Source organism: Anoplopoma fimbria, chromosome 17, assembly GCF_027596085.1.
Source record: "Anoplopoma fimbria isolate UVic2021 breed Golden Eagle Sablefish chromosome 17, Afim_UVic_2022, whole genome shotgun sequence".
NCBI lineage: Eukaryota > Metazoa > Chordata > Actinopteri > Perciformes > Anoplopomatidae > Anoplopoma > Anoplopoma fimbria.
The window spans coordinates 14,944,470-14,970,459 of NC_072465.1; the positions used below are offsets into that span (position 1 = coordinate 14,944,470).

General features: G+C 38.7%; 3 protein-coding genes across 4 annotated transcripts; 2 read left to right on the forward strand and 1 right to left on the reverse strand.

The window, feature by feature from the left end:
- Positions 1-1,789: 1,789 nt before the first annotated feature.
- LOC129106355 (caveolin-2-like) lies at positions 1,790-3,187 on the forward strand. The gene is given in 4 exon segments (XM_054617744.1): positions 1,790-1,823; positions 1,826-1,983; positions 2,608-2,795; positions 3,028-3,187. Coding segments are annotated over 4 exon segments (540 nt in total).
- Positions 3,188-4,272: 1,085 nt separating this feature from the next.
- Positions 4,273-8,631, forward strand: cav3 (caveolin 3). Of its 2 annotated transcripts, XM_054617676.1 has the most exons (3): positions 4,273-4,293; positions 6,935-7,018; positions 8,290-8,631. In XM_054617676.1, the coding sequence occupies exons 1-3, from the start codon at positions 4,273-4,275 to the stop codon at positions 8,629-8,631; spliced, it is 447 nt and encodes a 148-aa protein (XP_054473651.1). The 2 variants fall into 2 exon arrangements, with proteins under 2 accessions (XP_054473651.1, XP_054473650.1); XM_054617675.1 differs by lacking the exon at positions 4,273-4,293 and having other exon boundaries at positions 6,902-7,018.
- A 2,562-nt stretch (positions 8,632-11,193) lies between these two features.
- oxtra (oxytocin receptor a) lies at positions 11,194-18,346 on the reverse strand. The gene is made up of 2 exons (XM_054616669.1): positions 17,419-18,346; positions 11,194-11,543 (listed from the first exon to the last, which is right to left on the reverse strand). Exons 1-2 carry the CDS (start codon positions 18,344-18,346, stop codon positions 11,290-11,292), a joined length of 1,182 nt encoding a protein of 393 aa, XP_054472644.1. The 3' UTR covers positions 11,194-11,289.
- Between the last annotated feature and the right edge of the window lie 7,644 nt (positions 18,347-25,990).

The window sequence follows — 25,990 nt, forward strand, 5'->3', positions numbered from 1 at the left end:
TCAGGTTGCTCACCGCAAGTAGAGTCATAGTATAGCATGTCATAAAAAGTAAGAGTATAGTATAGTATGTTAGAAATAACTCATAGTATGGTATGTAAAAGTCATAGCATGTCATAAAAAAAATAATAGTACAGCATTTATAAAAAAAAATATCATAAAAGTAATAGCATAGTATGTCATAAAAACTATGACTGTTAATAGTATGTCATTAAAAAACATGCAATAAAAAAAGTCATCGTATAGTATGCCCTCTATCATTTACCTGATAACCTTCATTATTAACTTCCTTCTGTCCACTGGTACAGTTCCATAGTCAATGAAAGTTGCCATAATTAGACCAACTTTGAAAAAAAAAAGGTTAAGACACTAATAACCAAATCGAGTAGTGGCCTATTTCCAATTTTCCATTCATCTTCAAAATTCAACTTCATTGGCTGCCTGTGTCAGTTTTACTTTAAAATCAAAATATTAACATTTAGGCACTTCCAAATCTTTCCCCTGCCAATGTCACAGACATCCTTCAGACTAAAAGCATAATTATAATTATCATTACAATAAAAATGTAATTAAAAAGTCACAGTATAGTATGCCAAAAAAACTGTCTCAGTATAGTTTGCCATAACAATGTCTGTCCGTCTGTCTGTCTGTCTGTCTGTCTGTCTGTATGTCCGTGTGTATGTCCTCGCATATCTCAGAAACCGCTCACCTGATCTACTTCACACTTTACGGGTGTATTCATGGCTATAATTCTACTGTAATAATTGCTGCTGTTATTATAAGTAGTCTTATTATATGAATCATTTATGTCATATACATTGAATGTGTTGTATATCTGTTATGCTGCTCATTCTGTACACATGACATCTATTGCATTCTGTCCATCCTGGGAGAAGGATCCATCCTCTGTCGTTCTCCCATAAGTTTCTTCCTTTTTTCTCCCTGTTAAAGGGGTTTTTTAGGGGAGTTTTTCCTGTGCCGATGTGAGGGAAGGACAGAGGATGTCGCATGTGCACAGATTGTAAAGCCCTCTGAGACAAATTTGTAATTTGTGATTCTGGGCTATACAAAATAAACTGAATTGAATTGAATTGTATTGCTGGAGACCAAAGGATGAGCAGTGTCGGATTTGGAATTTTGTAATGCGACACATTCAATATAAAAAAACTCTGAATTAACACGCAAACACCCACAGTGCAGCAGCGGGGGCGTGGCCTCAGGGCTCTGAGGACTGAGTCGAGCACATAGACCGTAGTGGGCCTTTACAAGCCCTTGGCTCATTGACTGCAGTTCACTTTAGCTGCTGGATATACTAACGTTACAACCAAAGTCTTTGTCACCCGAGTCAACAGGCAGCGAGCGGTTCTTTACAACCCTGTTCATATTGCTAAATACCTTTACTTTAATAACCTTAATGAATGAAGCTACTGAAGTGCCAAGAACTGTGTTCCTAATGGATCAATGCAGCCAAGATGATGAGACGACTATATAACCATGACAGGGCCAAAATACTCCCCTGATGATATTCAGTCACTTGATAATTAAGGAAGAAGTGAAGGTTGATTAGCGATGGCCATTTCTCATGCAGGTCTAAATGAGACTTTCCAGTGTGTGTGTCACATGGAAAATGTCACTGAAGACAAGCCTTTAAAAGCTAATAAAGGCATTCCTCAACAAGAAGCAAAGCAGTCAGCAGTCCACTATGTTACATCTGGGTGTCAGTGACAAGCCTGCAGAGGTTAGAGTAGTAAGCCATCCTCCTGCTACACCCTGCTCATCCTCCATATTTCCAATGACCACAGCTGTCAACAGAGCCAGGACAAAGCTCAAGTGGAAATGGAGGACCAAGGATTAAACGAACCAAGAGCAATGGAACTGATGGAAGTCAAAGTGGATGTACAATCTGAAGATCTGAATTCCACCCACAGTGACGCAAAGCCTCTGATTGACGACAGGGATCCCAAAAGAGTCAACAAGAGTCTTAAGGTAACGAATGTGCACTGTCACTGGGGTTTAATCCACGTACAAAATATACATAAACCTTCAGACAACACACAGCACAGGATACAAGCTGATGTACGTCCTTTTTGTTCGGAGAATCAGAGAACTTGACAAGTCAGTAAAATAAACAAACCCCTGTGCACGTGCTCTGCATACCAGTCCCTGAAACAACACCGACACTGCAAAGCTGAACTGATATAGAAATTCACAATGATGAGGATAAATGGATTTTAGAAATAAAGATTACTGTTAGTACAAATGTTTATCTAGGACAATGGCTTTCAATGTTGTTCTCAGGTAATATAAGACTATCAACTAAATGTGGTAAATATCAATAAGCTGCATAATACTGACCTCAAGTGGACACGATTACACACGCAGTTTTATTTCTGCCCCTGTCCATAAGATCCTTAACTGAAAAGTACAAGTAATTAAAAATGGCTCTGTGCCGTTCATTTGCATGCATGACCCATCATTCTCAGTCTGCATGTCAAGATTTTGTGCCACAATGCCTACATATCCAATCCCCCTGTTCTTAGCATTATATTTTCCACACTTGAGAAAACTGTCCCTAGAAATCACTTACAGTGTCCCCGTTTGTGTCTTGAGGTCACATTTGAGGACGTGATTGCAGAGCCTCCCTCGGTGCGGAGCTTTGATAACGTGTGGTTGTGGAGTCACGCCCTGTTTGAGGTGTCCAGACTGTGGATCTACCGCTTCATCTCCCTTCTTCTGGCAGTGCCAGTCTCACTGGCAGCAGGGATCCTCTTTGCGGTGCTGAGCTGCCTTCACATCTGGTAGGACTGCTGTAACACTGAGATGAAATTTTAATATGGATGAATTGTTAATCGTTTTTTCTGGTGGATAGGGATCATTAAGTAGATATTCTAATGAGATATAGTTACTCAACCCTTTCCCCTACTACACATTGTACCCCAATGAGAACATAATTTAGGAGTATAGAAGAATGTCTATGTTTTATCAAGTGGATGAGCTCATGTTTTTTTAAACCTCCCTGTATCTCTCCAGGTTGATCATGCCCTGTGTACAGCTCCTTCTCATCAACATGCACTGGGTTCGGACTGTGTGGGGCAGCATACTGAACATTCTCATCAGCCCCTTGTTTATTAGCATTGGAAAGAGCTGTGGTCGAATCACCATCCATCTGGCAAAAGATGAAGACAAATAGAAAACACACTGTGTGTAATTGTTTGGTTAAAACTGAGAAAAAGCAGGTTGCAGCAGATTGTATTCTAATTCCATACAGGTAAATGATAACCCACATCATAATTTTCTGTAATTACTTTTTATAATTGCTAACTTGGCATGTCGACAAATATGTCATTTTGTCCTTTTTGTGATGATGTTGATGAATGACTCTACAAGCATGTGTTGATAGAACATGTGGGGTAAATGATGCTAAAACTAATTGATGTACAATTACAGGAGAAAACAGCAAAAAAATGATGATAAACCATTGAAATTAAATTAAAAAGAAATCGAATAAACCCAGAGATTCTGGCCTGTAAAACGAAAGAGACCAAGAAGCATTCAGCAATGCCGATGGGAGTTGAGACAAATGCGTACTGGAAGCATGCATATTTTAAAAAGGCTACATTATTGCAATGATGATATTGATGAAATGATTTAATAAGGTAAATGAAATCCCATTAGAAGAAATTCATTAAATGATTCTACATCCATTGATTGTAATGCACTTACTTTTCCATCCTGCTGTACCACAATTGTGATAAAATAAATTAACTTTTAAAACTGTACAGCATCTCTGATATGGAATATTTTATCCCGTTTTAACCAATCATGTATTTTTCTTTGCTTTTTAACAATGAATTGCGATTATTAAATATCTTAACTATGCAACTGAGGTTTTTCTTTTTAAATCATGAACTCAATAAAAGCACAACATCATACATCGCACATATTTAAAATGATTATATCAAAGGTTATAGTTTGTGCACATAAGCAGTAGTCTTCCTAATCATGCGCTGGCAGTGCAAAACTGGCAACCACGCTGCAAATGTAAAGAAGTTAAGATAAATCATTAAGCTGCCAATCTAGCTATCAATGCAGAAATGTGCTGCTTTCACACTTCTATAATCACAGCAGTAACTATAACATCAAGTTCACATATCAGTAAGGGGAATAGTAGCTTTCTGTCTGGCGCCTGCAGGAAACACTAGCTAACAGCCGCACCAGCAAACAGATATCATTATTCGAAATAAAATATTCCCTTCTGTGTCACAGTTCATTAATATGAGTTTAAATAACATAAATGTGAACTACTGTAACTAGTTACAGGTCTACCAGTAAGATCAGACAATATCTTTATTTACATAATGTAGCCCTTTTCAAGACTATTTGCTAAGGTAAAATTAAAGTAAATCAGCTGGTTACAATACAAATGTTAAAAGGCAAGAAAACAATGTTTTATTTCTTAGCAAGGTATTCCAATTTCTTTGATTTCAGAAAGATTCAAGAACTGCAAGTCGAGTATATTGGCTATCGATAATATTCGTTCACTCTGATCATGCACGGGTGTGGAACGTAATATTTTGACATTTTGTCAACGCTTTGTTGCTGGTGTTAGATGAAAAGATCCATCTCATGATCTGTACAGTTTGAATGACCCTATTAGTCAGCAACCAGTTAGCATAGCATAGCTTAGCTTGGCTTAACTTAGCATAAAGACAGGTTTAAGCTAAAACAGTCTTTATGCAGGTTTTATAAGCGGTTACAGTACGTGCATTAATATTTATTGGCCGGTTGCAGCTACTTCCTGATGTGTCACGAAAGGTTGCTTTTTTATGCATTAAACAAATAAGATATATTGTGATAATTAGAGAGGTGTCAATAGAAAGATTTTATTACCTTTGGACTCACCCCCGCCCCCCCGATCCAGTCTTAATGCTAAGCTAAGCTAACTGGCGGTATAGCATCATATAGCAAGTGGTATGAATTTTTCATTTACTCTCGCCAAGAAAGTTAAAAAGAGTTTTCCCCAAAATGGACACCATTGATTTTTTTTTAAAGAAAAATGACTCTCAGGAATTAAGGAATGTAAGAATTATACTTTGAAATGTATGATAAATAATAAAAGTATTGTAGGCTTACGTGTAAAGTAAAACTGCACTGTTCAATAAACCAACTCAAGGCCATACCCACTCTTACGATTACATTTTATATGACTCTAAATATAGGTCTGAGAGCCTGGTGCGTCTGTCTACGTTGAATGAAAGACAGGGGCCAGTGCAGTCTCAGCTGGTTGCATTGACTCCCATAGAGGCGGAGGTATGCCCACCATGACTGCTGAGCTATTTCTGTCCCTTTTCCCTGTATGCATAACTGGCCTCAACTCTCTCCATACTCCTCTAATTGGGTTGTATCTATATCACATGCACTCAGATTCCATTTCACCCCTCCCTCCCTCCGTCCCTATCTTTTCCACAAGAGAACCCGGGCAAGAAATCCATGCATCGAAGTCCCGCTTCCTGTTCTGTTCTTAAACACCACTGACTGAGATAAATAGCAACAGAGTGCTCGGGATGCTGTGAGACCTTGCACCGGTTTCCAAAGGCGCCTCCTCCTTTCTCCCCTCTGTTTGGCAGCAACGCGCTGTATGTTTATGTGACCTGCTGATATAGAAACTATGACTGATAGCAACAACTGCCCAGCTTAAGGAAGACTGAATCAGAGTTTATTTTTGGGGACGTTTGGAATTTATGTATTTGGCCTCGCTAAAATCAGAAATATCTTGAATAGGAGGCTCAGGCCTTCCTTGGGTGAGCTCTATTGCACACCATTGAGACTGTGAGACATTTAATCAATTTATTGTTATGCATGTGGTTATGAAAGCAAACAGGTTCATTCAAATATAACAGCGAATTATATATTTTATGTTCCTCCTTCAAGAACCAATGACAGACTTAAATGTCCACTCAGCTCTTTTGCATATTATTGGGCATTGCATCTGCAAAAAAACATTGGCATTTGCAAATATATTTACCATGTAATATAAAAAAAGTTCTCCAAATCAAACAAAACACAGGGTCAATTAAAAAAAAGATATGTTAAGCAATAAAACCAAACCATCAGAAAATTTCTCAGTGCATCACAGTAATTCTACTCTACAGAGTGTCAACTGAAGGCTGAAGGGTTACAGTGACAGAAGAGATACAGTAGAGTTTTTCAAACTGGCACTATTTCAACAAATGAGGTGACATCTTCTAATGACTTTACCACCTGACTTAGAGTGTGAAGGTGATGAGCTGATGAATCTACTTCTGTAAAGTGTATTTTAATGTGAATCACATTCCTCCTTATGCCTGATTAATTACATTAATCCTGTGAATATACATTAACATTACAGAGTACTGTAATACTGGCAACTTTCTCTTCTGTTGTGCAGTTTAGCTTCAACCAAAAATGTTTTTTTCTTTTTAAAATAAGTTCACTATTAGAAACGCAAAACAGTGTCCCAACAACAACCAGAGCAGGAGGGTGAGTTTGTGCTTACTGCCTCACTCAGTGGTGGAAGTTCGTGCCAATGTGTAAACCCTGCCCAGTTAGCCCCACAACCCTGTGTGAAATGTGACACAACCCTGGGTTCTCCTTTAAGGCATGCCTTTTCTGTCTGTGTGTATTACATTGTGTGTGTGTGCCCACTGTCTGTGTGTGTGTGGGTTGTTGCCTATGTGTGTGTTGGGTGGGGGTCAGGCCTCCATTTTTACCAGGACGGTTGCAGCAGCTGTCCACTGGCATGCCAGAGGGAGCGTCACAGTGGTGATACAGGGGTTCAGAAGTGAACCGAAGCGGCTCTGCGCAGTTTGATCCAGGAAGGTTTTCTCTCACCATCTTCAGCCCGTCCAAGACCTGCAGCCCCACCATGGCGGATCAGTACCAGTACAACGCCAACGAGGAAAAGATTGTGAAGGACAGCCACACCAAGGAGATTGATCTAATTAACAGAGATCCCAAGCAGATCAATGAGGACGTGGTGAAGGTTTGTGCAGCATGGAGACACCACCATCTCACAGAGTAGATTTACAACATAACCCCTGTCTTTGAAACATAGGGAGGGAATAAATGAAGTGGTTAGTAGGAAAAAAGACAGGAGAACAGGTTATCATACTGTTGGAAAATCCTTAAATAGACCAAGAGCTATTCCTGTTGCCTGTGCAGAACCCAAAGTTTATTTTTGGGAATGGGGTAGATGAGTTTGAAACTGATACACTGTGCCGCTGTGATTTATTTAGGTTTGACAACTGTTTAGCCTGTGATTGCTGCCATGTTGTGGTTACGAAATGTTTCTCTAAGGACAGGACTGAGTATACATGTAGATTATATTTTACTCAAATTATGAGTATAACATATGTATAGTGTCTACATGTCTGCTCACGTGAGGTTTAATGGTCTGGTCCAGGAGTTAAAGTGAATGGTAGTTTAGCATTTTAAATTTTAATTCAGTCATTTTCTTCAAACATAGCTTATCTTTTTTTGCCTTACAAGTAAAATAAATAATTATTAATTAAAACAGTCTCCATAATTAGTCAAGGAATCTTATCAGATTTACCAGCTTTTGATGATCATATATTGTTTCTAAAGGACACTGATTATTTTGCTGAATTTGACTACAGCAATCCATCTAGAGCTGAAAGAGGCCGGATCTTGCAGAGAAAATATAAAACAGTGCATGTCCAGCCATTCATTCAAGGGATGATCTCAGGCGGCTATCTCTATGGGAAAAGGACAGCAACTCGTTACTTCCCATACTGATCGCATCCAGGGGTCTGGAAGAAAAGAAAGGCTTTCAGATGTGCAGTGCAGCTATCTGTCATGACGTCATGTCAAGTTAATTAGCATTTTATAGCTGATTCTCAGCTTACAATTCAAACATTATTTTTTCCAAAGAACCAGGTGACATATTGATAGCTGGAAACAGACTGGACCATTATACAGCTGCTCTGTTGTTGTATTTGAAATGAGGTGAACTTTTGTTACTCAGAAATGTGTTGAAATAGAGTTTTTAGAATGATTTGGATTTCCAGCATTAAAAGCCACTCCATAACTGTTTTTTTTTGTAACATGCAACACATAATTGGTTCCTCTGCATAATTTTGGACACTGCAGCTTTCACAAGCCTAATCTTTATACTTTTGATTTGCATATGCATAATACTCAGAGCCCACAGAGGTCTGGTGGAGGGAGATAGATAAAAGCATTGTGCACTCAGGTATGTGTAATAATCAACGTTTCTTTTAAATGTCCTATTAGGTGGACTTTGAGGATGTCATTGCAGAGCCTGATGGTACACACAGCCTGGATGGGGTTTGGAAGCTCAGCTACACCACCTTCACTGTGTCCAAGTACTGGTGCTACCGCATCCTGTCCGCTGTCTTTGGTATCCCTGTTGCTCTGCTCTGGGGCTTCCTGTTTGCATGCATCTCCTTCTGCCACATCTGGGCTGTGGTTCCCTGCATCAAAAGCTGTCTGATTGAGTCACAGTGCATCAGCCGCATCTACTCTCTCTGCATCCAGACCTTCTGTGATCCCTTCTTTGAAGCCCTGGGAAAGATCTTCGGCAGTGTGCGCATTGCACTGCGCAAAGAAGTCTAAGAACTCACACAGTAGTGTTTATAGTACGATCGGATGAAGTGCGGTATCTTTTTATACACCAGAAGCTCAGCCCTGGTATCTTGCTTACTCCCTGGTACTCCTCCTCCTCATTTATAACATGCTGTTCCCCACCCACCCATCCTCAAGCTCTGTCCTGGCATGCCTGGTGTGTCTTTTGCCACCAGAAGCTCTGTGACAGCTGCAGCAGGCAGTGTGGTTCTGTGACAGCTCTGGCACTCCTGGAGGGCTCAGTGCTCCTCATTGAGGGAGAAGAGGACCGCCTGCCATGACGAGGATTTGTCTGCTTTCATTTATTTGTATCACAAAAGCCAAAGACAATAGCTACTCATTCACAACAAATGAAATGAACTCCCTAACACTGCTGCACCTGTGGACAATGCTGCCTGTATGCATAACATTTGCATATGCATAACATACATTTGGCTATTCTTAAAAGTTTTATCGATGCTGTAAGTTACTGTGTCTGGTATTAAACTTTATATAGATTGAATTGGATTGTACATTCATAAACATAACCTTATTTGAAATCTCTAACAAAAAGATAGGAATTGGAAATGTTTTCTCTACATAATTATTATTTTATTTTTTTTATTTGTCAAGACAGTTTGTGATGCCTCTCCAATAAAGGTGTTTTGTTTGGAACCAACCACGCAGATAATTTACTTCCTTTGATCAAAGCGTAATCAGTCAATGCCTGCACATTTCTGTCAAGTATGTGTAAACATGTCTGGACCTAACGACTCCTGAAGTAAAGTAGAAACTTCTCCATGAGACCCATTGTTATATTCCACAGTGTTTCCTAGTTATGTACACAATTATAAAACCTATGCTGCTATTGTGCACCTGCAGTAAAGAAAGGATAATTACACATGTGCTGAAACTACTGTAAAGACTTTGTACAATGGATGAAGCTGTCCCTATAATAAGTATAGTGCACCACTGGTTCAGTGCATGCTTGAAAGAATATTATGTGTGTTATTTCAAATACATTGTTAAGACTCACCAAACATCTAAAGTGTGTTTCAGTGATATTTTGGTCTACTTGAGTTGACCTGGGAGCTGTGACCCACTAGAGGCTGCTGTTGTGTCTTTCATTTGCTTTTCTTTCGTGTCTGAGAATCATTAGTGATGATTCAGAGGCACCACACCCTTCTTTGTTCATTACTGCAGTGTGTTTCTGTCTGGCCGACTCATTTGTCCTTTATTATGATAGAAAATGCCCAGTTAAAATATAAATGAGCAGAAAGCATTGAGCTGATCAATGAACTGTTTCTAGCAGTGCAATTAAGGAGCAACAGTGATTGATTTCCAAAAATCTACAAAGGTAAATAAAAATACAACCAATACTCAGCAAATGTATCAAATTTTTGACTTTAGTAAATTATTGATTAATCTTGTGTAATTACAGACATCCTGTATTTCACAAATTTCCCTTCACACTTATCGGCATCTGTAGAAATTGAAAAATTACTAATAATCTTTGATTAAACAAATTGTGGCAAAGGCCCTCTGTTAAGTCTTTAAGGCCAATTGTCCCATTTTAAATATTTATATTAAACATATTCTATATTCTATATATTCTATATTTTACATAATTTCTCCTAAAGCCTCAGAATTAATTGGCTTTGCAACAAAGAAAGCCATAGGGAATTAATGGCCACAGCTTACCTTTATTGTCACTTCCTGTGGGATATTGCACCATGTCATGCAACAGCTGTTGCCCCGAGATATCTCCAGAAACATGAGTTACTTTAGTTCACTCCAGTGGTCTCCACATCTCAACCCAATAATGCATTTTTGGGCTGAGGCTGAAAAGGAAGTTTCAATGTGCTGCCAGCATTTTGCAGGAACTCAGTGACGTTATTGATTTTCTCGTGGACAAACATCCCTCTGGAACTTTCCCAGCAACTTGCCAAGGATTTCAGTAGGCAATAGGAGCTCTAATGAGCATCAGCTAGGTGTAAATAATAGAGTCGTCAGTGCATTTGTGCTGCTTTTGCTCTTTATTTTATTTTTTTTACTTTACCAGTGAAAGCCATGACATTTTACATCTAACAATTTCTCAAGTAACAGTTTACATTTATGCAATTCATTGCAAATGTAAGAAATTGAACAATATTGTACACAATATTTATAACGAGTGAGCAATTTCATCATAACACAGACAAACAGGATCCACAAGCTTTGCTGGTGACAACAACTGAATCAGTAATGAAGTTGCCCAAGGTGGAAAGTGCTTAAAAGATATTTGCTTTCTCTGCACTGCAAATATGTTAATATATACTGTACATCTCAAACAAGAATAATGTAAAAACAAAAAAACAGAAAGATTCAGGTGATTGCTTAGCTTGGTCAAATATCATCTTAAACACCTTCCAGAATAAAATATTGCACCCTTATTAATATTCTGTACATCTTTCTAGTTCACAATTCCATATCCACGTTACACTGTAAGGTACTGTAAAACAAAAAGAAATAAGAGTTTTGTTGTTTTTTTCCTCCTTCTGAGCTTGAACAGCAAGCCCCAGGGCGAGAGGTAACTGAAGGAGTTGAACTGCTGGATATTTTATTGGGGACGTCATTGTTGAAAGGCAGAGTGGGCAGCTAGAGAAAGAGAAAGCAGGGGAGTAGGAGTGCTTATGTGGTGGAAGTCTGTGTGATGCTCCTCTGACTGCTAGTGCTTTTAATGGCAAAGGTTGAGGAGTTGCTCTTGTGACTGGAGTCAAAGTCACGCTCACAGTTGCAATGGGATGACTTGAGGTAGCGAGCGGAACAGCACAGAAAGTTCTGCCTAAGATCCTGGAACAGATGCCCAGCGAAGCACATGTAGATCCAGGGGTTACAGCAGCTGTTGAGGCTGGCCAGCAGCATGGAGATGATGAAGGGCATAGCTGCAGGGGATGAGAGAGAGAGGAAAGTTACTGTGCCGCGACAACAAAAATTAACCTGCAGCTTTTTGAGAAAGTTTCGAATTAAATATGTAACAGCGTGAGTGGCTGGCTGACTTTATGTGAGTTTATCTACTGCTGTTCTTATCATAATTCACCAGTTGTAAACACACATTTTGTTTTACTTGTGATGATTTGCAACGTTTATTCATGATAGAGACGTGGCTGTAGTGATGGCGATGTTGAATGATCAGTCGGTCTACCACTATAGTCGAGACTGCAATACCTCAAACTATTAAATGGATTGCCATACATTTTGGAAGATATATTTTTGGTCCCTAATGAATGAACGTGAAATGCATGCCCTACTTTAAGAATTTCTAACAATCTTGGTAATTCCCTACTTTTAATATCAGATCATAATTTAAAATTGTCCAGTATTTATAATCCAGTAATGTTCAAAATTAATAATGAGCGAATTTTACCATAATACTAAACTTTTTTGTTTAGATCTAATAAGCAAATTTGTTAGCATACTCTGAAGCAAAGATGGTCTATAACAAAAAGTATGCAATACAAGCTCCCCAATGAAAGAATCGGTCATAATCGACTAGGACTAGGACTCAGGAGCTGCCATTGACTTCCTAAATGGGCGGGGCAGTGATGAAACCCACTACCCACTATGACAGGGAACTGTCGGTCAGTGTGCCCACTTCATTCTGGACTCTCACTGTTGAAAGTACGATGGTTAACATGTAACATTACCTGCTAAATATTAGCATGCTGTCATTTCTTCCAATGTAGAATCAGTTAAATTCTAAGTTATAGATAAATACACTGATTATAGTTGGAGGGATTTTCAGTCTTTGAAATCAGAGATGAGGGAGGAAAGAGTTTCATAATATTTGTAGCGCTAGAGATAGAAATAAACATAAAAATTGAAATGGCAACCAGTTAAAACAAGCAAGAAAGCACTGCTATTCTAAAAACAAAGCAAATTCCTGCAAAATAATATTCAAGGTTAATATGGGAGAGGCAAAAATGTTCCTCACACATTACTGTCTGGCTGGTATAGGCCACCTACCGAGGCAGGGTTTATTACGTTTACGCTTGTCAACTCCACTAGCCCACTGACATTTGGCAAATGAGGTTCCGATTCATATAATTGTCTTGTATCCCATATTTAACCTCATCTTACTGATTGTTAATCAGTCTGTGCTCCTGCTATTCTCATGTTGTGTCTAATGACAGTCTCTGAGCTCGAACAAAATTGCTCCGTGTAAATGATCTCTGCCAGGGCAAGAAAGTCACACGCATGACTACCAAGAAAGATTATAAGCTATTGACGGTTTGATTTTTGAGACTAAAACTTGACTGCAGATCATTCAATTTGCCTTCTTCTATCGTGTCATAGGTTTTATAATCTATCTTTGGAAAAGTGCAATGTTGTAATCTTTCAGATGTATAAAAATGAAAATGGCAGAAAACAATATTTTTAACCAAATAAGAAAATTACAATTATTAAAACATTCTACAAACTCTGCAACCACGAAACATGTTAATTTACTGGCTGATATTACAAAATTGTACAACAAACAGAGTGAGCCATGCATCAACCTGCTATCATGTAGACTATAATGCTGCTGAAATGGATGGAGGAATATGCTTCTTTGGAGACGGTGCAAAAGACCAACTGGTGGTGATGAGAGCGGAGCCTGGATCTAATTTGAATAATAAGGGGAACTATCATGCAAAAGTCTTAACTGAATTAGCTCACAGTGGCCACCACAAGAGAAGGAAGAATCACACAGCAAATACAAAGGCAGAATCTGAATGATTGTCCCCATGGGTGGTACATCTGTCTGACTGTCAGAGCCCCTAAAGACTCTTCAGCAAGTCATTAACGAGAACACTTAGTGCTAAGTCTTGTTCCCTGAAGGTAAACAATGATTGCAGAAATTTCAATTTCAGTTTACATCAAGTGATATTTATGAATAAAATTGCTTTGTGAGGGCTTTCTGTACGTATGACAATGCCTTGCTTTACTCACTCCTTGTAAGATAAGATAAGATAAGATAATTATTATTATTATTATTATTATTATTATTAAAGCCTTTATTAGTCCCACAACGGGGAAATTATTTCTCTGCATTTAACCCATCCCGGAGGAGCATTGGGCTGCAATGAAGCGCCCGGGGAGCATAAGATAAGATAAGATAAGATAAGATAAGATAAGATAAGATAAGATAAGATAAGATAAAATAAGATAATCCTTTATTAGTCCCGCAGCGGGGAAATTTGCAGGATTACAGCAGCATAGGTTAAAGTAAAGACAATAAAGACATTACATTGTAAAGACATTATATAGACCCTGAAAGGTAAGAATCGGAGATTGAACACTGGGCTTTGTGTCGATCAAGTAATTAATGATCATCGATAACACACAGAGTGTTAGTCAGCATCCGAGGTCAACAGACTCTGCAGGAGGAGTTGTTTGTGTTCACAGAGGGAGCTTGTGTTAGAACCTGAGTCATGGTTTGCCCTTAAGATGTTTCTGTCCTTTATATAATGAAATATGTCTGGCTCTTCAATATGATGCCAGTGATGTCACAAATCTAAAAAGAAAGCGACATTGACGTTTCCAAAAATCTTATTGTTAAGCCTAATGGCGTGCTAAAAGGGTAAACTTCCTATCAGTGAAAGGTACAGGGTCCTTCACAGTAAATCAGAAGTTTTGGAGGGACTACAAGGGATGCAGCAATTTGGCTCTCTGTTCATGCATCTAAAAATACACTAATTGGCTCAATGCGGACAATGTATCGAAGTGTCAAAATTGTATACAGTGGGTGAGCTACACCACTGGTCCAATTTTGGCTGAAGGAATAGTTTAATATTTTGGGAAAATATGCATATTGCTTTTTTGATGAGAATTAGTTAAGAAGATTGATACTATTCTCACATCTATACGGTTAATATGATGCTATAGCAAGGAATCGGTAACCTCAGCATTATATAAACAAATATAATGTTTTTATTTACATACTAAGTAGTTAGTTTATGTTCAGTGTAAATTCATTCAGTATTCATTTTTTCAATTTACAGAATGCTTGACTTATACATGAGTGTTATGTCATATTATATTGTTGGTCATTTGTGCTTTTTATTTACATGATATTTATATTAATACCTATTTTTTTACACTACTTATGTACATAACAGTCTTTTTTCTGTTCTTTACCTGTCTAGCTTTGTATTCCTTCCTCCTAGATGGTATTTCTTGATTTCTGTGTAAGCACAACTGTATATGCAGTTGTATATACCTTCTCATCTTACTCTTGACTGAAAAGTCAATTAGCATATTTTCCAAAATGTCAAGCTATGAACTTGGAAAAACTATGCATTGTGTTGTTGATTATCTCATGGAATTACTGAATCATTTACTGCAGAAGACATTATTTATTTGGTAATGGGGGACCAGGTTGGAGAAAGAGTGGGAGTCTGCATACTACTTGTTATTCCCTTTTCTGCTGAGAGTGGCCCTTCAAAATCAGACAGTGACCAGTAATCCCACTCATGTGGAAATGTCAACTTGTTTGAAGTTGAAAATTGAAAAAGATGTCTTTAATGGATAAATTATTTTCCATAATGGCACCAATAACTCAAAAATATACTGAAACAATAAACTTTTTCTCTGCACCATGAAAAAATAATCATGACTTTAGTCCTCTCTAATGATTTATTTATTCATATTATGGATATATTCTATAGTAGAATAAAAAAAGGGGGTTATATGGAATGACCCATGTAATATCATAATCTTTGTTTGAGATTAGCTGCTATCTAAATATTTGCTATAAATCCGCAGGTTACCTCATAAGCAATGTTTACACTTCAATAATGAAAATTGAGTTTGTTCAGTATGTTCCTTATTGGCTGCTAATCTTTCACTACAACACAAACTGTTTAAAATGGGAAATACCCTGATTCAGTCGCAACACAACTGAAAATCCAAAACACATTATTTCAAACTGGTATCTCTTCCAAATTGACAACAATAACTACAATTAACTATAACTACAAAATCGTACGTAATAATGTGGTGTTTTCTGAAACTGGTTTGATTAGATCATGAGTGTTTGAAACACATGTTTGCAATGTATAGGTTATTCCCATAGTAAGGGCTTTCTGCTGTGTGGTCTGGGTTCACTTTGCTCACTCTAATAGACACTTTATCTGCACACACGCAGGTGACACTCTATCTCTTGTGCACAAACACTGGCACGTGTCACTGCCAATTCTGGCCTTTCTGAGCCCTGTTCACGTGGAGGGCGGCCATCAGACATCAGCCTCCTCCGTGCACTGAGCCATGCTCTGCAACAGAAATGAATTAATCATTTTCTTTTTCATTCACAGGCTGGAGCACTTTTGATGCTCTTTTTCTGGCAACTGTGGCTTTGAATAAAATTGTGAGGTGCGGCATCAGAGCCAAATAGACCTCCTCAGTGTTGAAGAACGGGATGACAGCTAAGTGCATTGTGCAACTGTTTAACTCCAGAGTGTAGATAACTGGTGTGAACAATGCAGCTTGAGGAGAATGACAGCAACACTTAATCAGTCAGCTGGGAAAACAAAAGAAAAGACCAAAGGCCTGAAACACCAACATCTGTTTGCTCCCTACTCATCAAGAACGTAGTGTCTTACTTTACCGTGTGTACAGTTTATTGAATTTTAGTCTGTTTTTGCAGCAATGGTTTCGCTTTTTACTTTTTGTCTCATCACTTTCTCAGTTCATAAATGCCCTAACATCATACAGACTAATTAAAGCCCCTTTCATATAAAACACTTCTTTACTTTCCACAATGCTATTACTTAAATAGTGCTTTTCACTTATTCTATTTTATGTAATTAAAATGATCGAAGGAACACAGAGGCACAGTACAAAAGTGAAGTCGAGTTGGCATATTACATTTTCTGTTGTCATATATGGCTGTGACCATTTCCCAGCAGATCGATGGATATAGGGACCACATACAGTATGCTTAGTGGCCTATTGTGATTAAATGTCAACGACGTACTTAGACAAATAAAAGCTGCTTGGCGCGTGTTGGCTCACACTAATTTGATTACTGATTAGCCGTCGGTAGGTCTCTGCAGCGTGAGGTCTGAGGAAAATTCAGTGTACAGATTTTGCACTTTAAAGGCCTTATTACTGTTATTCTTACCACACAACAAACGTACCATTATATATCATCTAAGTATTTGAAATATCAGAAAAAACTAAATATGTTTTCTTTGCTCTACATTCATGATGTAAACAAACTTCATCAGAAAATATTAGATTAACAAGTTACTCGTTGTAGGACCGATTATTATTTTAATGCCTATTTTTCCATAAAAAATGCAAAATGCATACACAGGCCTGTAAGCAAGTCCAAACACTTGTGATTTTAACAGACTTTTGAAATAGTCACTGTTCGGTGAGAGCTTCATTCCAGTCACTAAACGCTGTCATCAGCACTGCACCCTGGCTGCGTTACAACAGAACCCGGCTCTCCATGAGTCAGCCATATAACCCCTGTTATAAGACCTACCTCAAAGAGAAAAAACAGAATAAATCCATCTTAAACTGGTATTTTTGTTTTCTCAGTTTGCTCCAACTTGATAACCAAGCCAATGGCATGCTCGCTCGTGCGTAAAGAGCACCGATGCGCAGAGCAGGAGGGATGCTGCAGTTACCAATAAGATCTCCATTCATTTCCACTGGGCAATATCGTCAGACATATGTGCAAAAATAATGGGTAGTGTGTGTGTTAGTGTTTCAAAAATGTATTTGAACAGCATTTGCGCGCACACGGTATAGTATTCAACTTCAACCTACCCTCACGGGGCGCTGCTGGATCCCACGCAGACCACATCTGAACAGAGAAAAACGGGGTCCAACAGACGATATAAGCCACGACGATCACAAAAGTCATTTTCACTGTTGTTATCTTCGCCTTGGAGATGAGCTTAACGCTGCTCACGCGGGCCAGTGTGTTGCATTTGGAGGTTTTGGGCGTCAGGCTTATACACTGCTCGCGCCTAGTTTTCAGTTTAAAGTTTTGCCATATTTTGAAGCTTATCAACCCATAGCAAATGCTCAGTATCGCCACTGGAATGATATATATGGTGAGGCTGATCCATGTGATGTAAGCTTTGGCTCCCCAAGGCTTGACGAAGTCGCCCCAGCAGTCATACACTCCTGATCCGGCCGAGCCAACCTCGATCAGGGAGAAAATGAACATCTGCGGGATGCTGAAGAGCAGACTCAGGACCCAGGAACATATGACATAGAAACGGTCTTTTCTCCTGTGCAGCGAACGAAGAGGCTGACAAATTGCCAAACACCTGTCTACAGACATCAAAACTAACATGTAAGTGGAGGCGAACATTCCGACGACCTGTAGGTATTTCACCAACCTGCACAAGATGTCTGGCCCATAGAACCGGAATGTAATATCCCAGATAAGTTGAGGGAGAACTTGAAAAATCGCCACAACTAGATCGGCGATGCTCAGGTGCTTCATGAAGTAATACATACGAGACTGGCTGTGCTTGGTGGTGTGGATGGCCAGCAGGACGCACAGGTTCCCAGTCAGCGCCAGAAACAGCACCAGTGCGAGAACAGCCACCTCCACCTTCGCCACTTCTTCATTCCGCTTAAGAGGATTTGACTGATTCAACCAACCGGTCCCGTTAACGACACTTGAGTTCCGCCAGGATTCGTTAAATTGCAAAAAGTCACTCTCATTTGAAATACTCTCCATTGCCGCAGTCGTGTCCTCTGCAGATGCGTCAGGGCTGTGCAGTCACAGGGTCTTAAGTGGAAAAAGTCTTCCTTGTGTCCTCACAGGTGTCAAGACGAAGGGCGGAGGTATGATGAGTCTCAGAACCTGTCACTTAAGTGATAAACAAGGATGGGTTGCACATCAGTCTCCCATGACTTATAAAAAATGAAGGTGCTTGAAAATATTTCCACCTATAATATGAAATATGTGACAAAATGTGGGCGCCAAAAAAAAAGTAAAGTAAAGGTGCAGAAATCCACAATCTGTGCCTTCAAAACAGCTAAACTAGCGTCTAAAATACATGAGTAGTACAACTCACTGGTCATTGGGAATTCTCCAAAACCAAAATCCGAGGAATTAGCAGGGTTATGGTCGAGAAAACATATATAGATATATATTTACTTTTAAAATCAAAATGAAACTCTAAATATTACGAGAAAAATGCAGCAGAAATGAAAAGTTCCAACGTCATCACTGGTAAGGACGGGAATGGCCAGCACTTCAGCACTCAAGCCCCAGTTATATCTGTGCCCGGTTCAGTGAGAACAGCAAACAGTCTCACCTGTCACCGCCAGCAGGGAGCGATGTGAGCCATCCATTAGTACACACCCAGTCACGCTCTGCAGCTCGGAGCCACAGCCCTCTTCAGAGCACGAACCCCCACATGTGCTAATAAACAAATGCTCATGCATAACCTCCCATTGAGAGGTAATAGGAAAAAGCCAAAAATATTTAAGGGTCACAGGCAAATATCAATATTAAAAATAAGTTTTGAAGGAAATGAAAAAAATAGTTTCTCGTTCATTGCATGGTACATTTTAGAACCCCCCAAAATAACAAAAAGGACTAAGAAAATTCGTTAACCTTTATACTAAACCATGATTTTCAATGAAATGGACTCAATAGTGTGACGTCATCAAGCCGACACCATCTTGATCTATTATAAATGGGAGGATGAGTTTGTTGTCAGTTAAAATATATGGGCCATTAGCTTTTTCCAGGAGAGGCACTAAGACAGGACAAAGCTCTGCACACATGTTCTATGTTCTCACACTAGGTGCTAGGCACATGTGTTTTTTATTGTCCGTATCAGAAGGCATCCCAGACTACAGGACTCGGTTACTTTATGCTTTGGGAAAACCTTGATGATGTACCGAAGATTCAGTCCAAAATGACAAGAATAACAGTTTATTTTAGAATTTGTTTTTGCTTAAATGACACCACAGAGAACCCCTGTGAGTGTAATTTTTGCTAGTCATTATATTGGATTTATGGTCATCGGGTTGTTGTTAAAAAACAAGTGACAATGACTACGTGTTACCTTCATGGACATGAGGAAAAAACAAACATACGCTGTTAAATTCTACTGGCAATGTACCACAACGCCCATGTTAATGTCCATGTGCTACATTCCAGCGATTCCTCTGAACAAATATTTCTTCCTCCTTCCCATATGTGTTACCAAATGCAATGCTGCATTAGATTTTGATGACTAAAATGAAGGTGATTATTATTTATCATTTTTACTATTACTTAATGGATTATGGTGATTTACAACATGAAAACCAAGATACATAAATGTAGAAAGCATTACGCAGAAATGTCTTAGTAAATGAATTAAATGAATTCATCTTGTGAGATGAGAGGATATGTTACAGTAAGTAAAAGTTTAACAAAAACTACAGAAGTAGGATTTGTATTTATTTCCATTTAAAATACAAAATGTCTGACATTCTTCTGCCTAAATGTTGTTTTAGTGTCTTGTGTCACAGAAATAATATACAGCAAACTGCAGTATATATGTGAAATCGAACACTTCATGGCCATTAATAAGTTACTAGGTAAAACGCTGACTTTTTAACAAATCTTGTTGAAAATTTAAGAAAATGCTGGATTATATGATTTATTAAACACAGTGACACCAATACAAACAGTCAGAAGTACTGAAAAGTGCAGATTTGTCTACTACTGTGCAGCTCTTTAAATTTCCAGCAGCTGCAAAACCTGCAGGAAAAGGCTCTCTGGTCCTACTTTATACCAACGGCAGAGCTGTTCCCACTTTTTGTGGCTTTGGGTTTCGGAAAAATTGCAGATCTACTGGAGACTGAAGATGATTTAGCGCTGGCTGGAAATGAAAGGGATAAGGAAAAAAGAAGAAGAATGGTGCATTAAATTTAATGATGTGACTTGTGAATTTGGATTGTAAACATTTAATGACCTCACTTACACAACATTTGGTGATCCGCGTGAAATGAGCCAGCACGTGAGGAATGAAACTGGATATAGTATGAAAACAACAATAACAACAAAATAACAATCACATCAAGGAAACAAAGCCAGCACTGAAAATTGGAAAGTTTGATGAAGCTAGAATATCGCTACCGCTCAGCAGAAAATGGTTGATGGATTGATGAGTCCATTTTGTGGAAGTCGTAGATGTGGAAGAAAGTGATGCGTTTTTCCATGGTTTTATGACCAAAACAAGAAAAGCAACAGTCAGTGCTGCAAAGCTTTAAGGGGTTTTTGTTAGAGAAGGTTCAATGGGACCATTTCATTACATGGTAAGACTGAAGTCAAGTCATCTTGGTGTCCGGAGTTTGGACTTTATAAGTTAGCGTTGGTGAGTATATGATAGAAGATGTACACAATGTGCAAGATTGTATTGTTAGAAATAAGCTGTGTCCCACTTCAGGTGCTGGATCCCACAAGGTCTGCAGTTCTAGACTAAATGTCATAACAAGTTGGCAAGGTCTGTCCCATTTCAAAGATTCCTTAATGGAGCTGAGAAATACTGTACAGTCTGACTTTGGAGTGCACAACCTGTGCAATGTTTACTCTGCAGCCCTAAGTATCCCACAATCCACGACATGCTGCTACATTGATTAATGGAACATATGATGTTCTCCATCAACTCGTAAAGTCCAGAATTATTAGGTGACCACCTCATGTTTACCAGGTAATCAAGCTCAGGTGATAAGTCACTGGTAAAAATGTACATACAAACATCATGGAAAACCTACGGCAAGATGTGAACAATGGATGCAGGGTATTTGCTATTTTGACAGCCTGGATATGTTGTTATTCTGGGCCCTCACTGATGTAAATATATCGGTATTTTTTATAAATCTGGTACACAATTTGCTTATTTCCATAATTAAAAATCTGTCTCGTTTTGAGGGCAAATTCCTGGTGATAAACCTAAAAGTGCGTGATTTTAGTAGTTGATGAGAAACACCTGAACAAGTTTCCAATGACGGATTAGAAGGATAGAAGGCTGCAATAGTAGAAGCATATACTTGAATGCTAAAGTAGAGAAGAGTATGGTAGAGAGTTTCTTTTTGCCATGATGAGAACAAATTAAGATGACAAGGCTGAGAAAGGTCCAGGTTTCTTGTGGTGAGTGTTAACTGTCATGGAAATAGACGGAAAGTAAGAAAGATTACAGATGGAAAAATGTCCTTATATTAATGGCATTGCCTGAGAAAACCTTCAGAAATATTGAAAGGGATTTGTATAATGTCAGGGCCAGGCCAGAGTGATGAGGCAGAATATGGAAAAAATATTTTGCTGTTATTGTGCTATATATATATATATATATATATATAGATATATATATAGAGAGAGAGAGAGAGAGAGAGAGAGAGAGAGAGAGAGAGAGAGAGAGAGAGAGAGAGAGAGAGAGAGAGAGAGAGAGAGAGAGAGAGGTTCCAGTTGCTCAGCCGTTCTCTGTGCCATTCCCACAGATATTGGGCTTTGAGTTGACAGATCTAATTAGAGGCAAGGTTCAGGCCCAAGCCCCTGATGAAGTAAGATACAAAGGATCTGCACGCTAATACTTTCGGCTCCTGCTGCTTATGTAATCACTCAGTACACAAGGTTCTCAGCCAACCATTTTCCTCTGGGTGATCTTGTGTCTTGAGGCGCATGTGAAAAGTAGACCAGCACAGCAGGGTGCAGAGGGATGCTTTCACTCCTGGCTCAGTGGGTGCATGATATATTCTGCATGCTAATGTCACTTAAAGCACTACCTTGAGCCATTGGCCTCTCTAGATGAAAGGGTGTTGGAGATTTCTGATATTATAGCCACATGTTTCAGAGGCTTGTAAGATTGAAGTGCGTGTAAACAAGCAAAATTAAGTCATACATCACACCAACTCGAGACATATCTCACTCAAGCATGGAGCTGTAACTTTCAAACTTGTTAAACGACATTGCATGCGGTGTTGTTCAGGTGGGTCTCACTTCTGAGAGAATGCTCTGCTTCATTACAGGAGCTTCCTGAGTTTCTGGTTTGGCTTTTTTTTAAGTCAGGATCTGAGACATGTGCTTCCAAAACAATAACAGGATAAGGCTTCCTGTGGTGCGTCTGGAAAAGTTGTTTATATGCGGGTTTTCCCACTCTGAATGTAATTTACAGGAAGTAGCAGTGGATCTTGAATGGATATAAAGCAAACAACTCAACAATACCCCTTACCTAATGCCCGTTTCATGTTTGAGGGACAGAACACACATTGTTTGAGCCAGTGTGCCAACCCAATCATATTTGGCTTGTTTGCTCTAAAAATAAAAAAAAGAAACTGATAATAAACAGATAGCTGCAGATGACTCATACCACAAAGGGGCGAAGATTGAAAACTTGATAGAACATAGTGATTAGATGTTTTAATAATTGTGATTCGCTTTTCATTAAAAGCTGCGGTGATGTCACATAAACGTAACTGGGTTACACGCATTCACAATGCCTTTAGTTTATAAAAGAATGGACATCAGTTTAATCATTCATTATGACCGGTAAACATTTTTTTTTTGTTCCTGTTGCTTTTATTTATGTGATAAATCAGCTCCGCCTTATGAATCGCACTTCTCCATCATACTCTCTTTCCATTATATGAACACAACATGCTGTTCTGAATTCTGTTGCTTTCGTGTGATGTCTTTGATGCGATGTCTTTGATGCACAGTGGTGACTTGATAAATCAACAAATTGTATCGATATGAGTATGTTTTCTTTTTACCCCAACTGCAGAGATGCATTGTTTAAACCTTAAGTTACTTATTTTAGGCAATGCAAGCAGTGTTGCTCTGTAAGGATTGAAGTGTAGCTCTGTTTGGTCCACCATGGTCCATAGTGAAATATTTCAAAAATTACTGGATTCAATTTGGTTTAAACATTTGTGGCTCCCAGACCATGTATCCTACTGAATTTAGTGATCCTATTACTTTTTATCTAGTGCCATATACAGGTCAACATTTTATTTTGTCAAATACCCTGGTTTTGACTAAATACCTGCAAAACTACAGACAAAAAGCCTGAGCTGTCTTTAGCGCTAATTAGCAAATGTTGACATGCTAACATGCTAAATTAGGATTTGTTAACATTTAGCTCAAAGCACAGCTGTGCCTAAGTGCAGCTGCATGGCTGTAGACTTCTAGTCTTGTTTGGTCACATTTGTATTTATGTGTACATACATTTTTGCTCATTGCAAGAAGAGAGATAAAACAATTCTAGTCCAGATTATATGAATTTATATTAAAGGAAGATACTGTTGATAGAACAATTATAGATTTGCTCTGGATGTCAGGTTACAGCTGTTGTTTTATCATTCTGCAACGATTTGCTACAGCATTAGATGTCAGATCACGTGATAATCTAACCTCACATTTACATATTATTATGGTACATTTTTTACTTTTCCTCCTCAGTAATAGGAAAGCATTTGGTGCAATGTCAATCCAGTGCAGCAAGTAAGGATCATTAAAGACAAAAACATTAACATGACATAACCATCACTGTGACCTTGAAACAAATGGTAATCCAAAAACGTGATATTGGCTAAGAGGAAGCAGTTTGTTGAATAGTTGAGATGCACTGCAGCCAGGGACATCATTGTAAAAGCAGTGAACACATTGACAATAAAACAGAGCCTCAATGCGACATTTAGCTTTCTTATTGGTGTTTGGAGCCAGGAGCAGAGTCAGACTAACGCCTCTAAAGCATTCTGACCTCACAAATGCACTTGCCACTCCATCAGTAAACATGCTTGCCTCACAAATCGTGCACCGCAGCGCTTGCAGCTTTTACTGCATGTTTACTGTGTGCTGAAGCAGCTAGCATGCACTTAGCAAACAAATCTAGTACTGGACGGAGATGTGAAACTGCTTCTAATACATCTTTGGGCTTAAGATTGAGCTGAAAAATATTTAATTAGAAGAAAGCACATCACATGATATCCTTGAGAGGCAAGTGGAAAAAAAAAATCTGGTGAATCATTTTACAATTTTGGTCTAAATTAACTTCTCTCCTGTGTTTGTGATTTAAGAAAAGATGGAAAAAATAAGTTACTTCTTACTCATCTCTGAAAAGAGGTGTAAACTATACATGTGCAGTCTCTACCAGGTTTGTATGCAACAACCAGTTCTGTAATGTTTGATTGAATTAACACAACCCACAATTGGATAACCCCCCCGTCTAGACTGCAAGTGTATCAGACGTGTTTGTCTCTTGCATGTTTCACACAACAGATACGCTCTTATTTTAATCAATGAAGATGTCTACACTCAGTTCTGTCTCACAGGCGTAACCGTGACTCGAAGCATGTTTTTAGCCTTTGAGGAGATTTTTGCGACAGTAGGCATATAAACATGAATTTGATTCCAAAAATAAAAAGGCACAGAAAAACGGTGTCTCTGGCCCAAACAAAAAAGTGGCCAAACTGTTTTCCCAATAGATATACAATCAATGGTTTTCCTCACTGTGGCTCTGCAGAATACTTATTTGCTCTACGGTTGTATCACATGTTTTATTTATGCTGAAGTTCTGTTAAAAAAAAATCTGGCCATTGCAACATATTTGTGCAATCAAGACAGTGATTTGACAGTAAAGAATTCACTTGCTTTGGATCTATAACGGCAGAAAAAAGTAATAGCTATGGTTTAATGATAAACAAATCTTATGTGAATATATGATTGAAACACTAGCTACTTGAATTTTTGTGTGAAGGACTTGAAAAACTAGTGTGATATCAACTGTGTTTGCTACATTAAAAGGCCTTAGAAATGTACCAAGTGTTGCTTTTAAAGTTATCATTCTACCTCAGACACAGAAAGGGTAACTCAATTATTGGACTTTCAATTTTATCAAGATAGGCAGACTGGGCACAGAGCTGTACGTGAGGGAGGACAATCTGAGCTCTTTGAAATCCGGTAGCAGATTCCTCTCGGACCATTAACTCCAAATACACCTGTTAGCTGCTGGTCATTGGACTGTTTGTTATGTGTGCACCGGTGTGTGTGTGTTGCTATGGGCAAGAGCTCTTGGGGTTTTGAGTCTATGGTACTATTACATGCACCTGAAAACCTGCTTCCCTGACTCTTATATCTGTCCAGCAGCACCCCTTTGGCTCTCATTTCAAATTTATTTAATTTCAGAATAATTCTGCCACCAGCCACTAAGTCACAGTGATTTCAAAAACCACTTAGAAAGCTGTCATCAGTAAACCCGATATGCTCAATTCTCAAGAATGTGCTTGTGCATTTCTAAGTGAAGCGTTTGATCCGTGCTACTTCCTTCACCAATGGTAATTCTGAAATGTCCAAGCTCATGCATATCTTGAATAACAATTT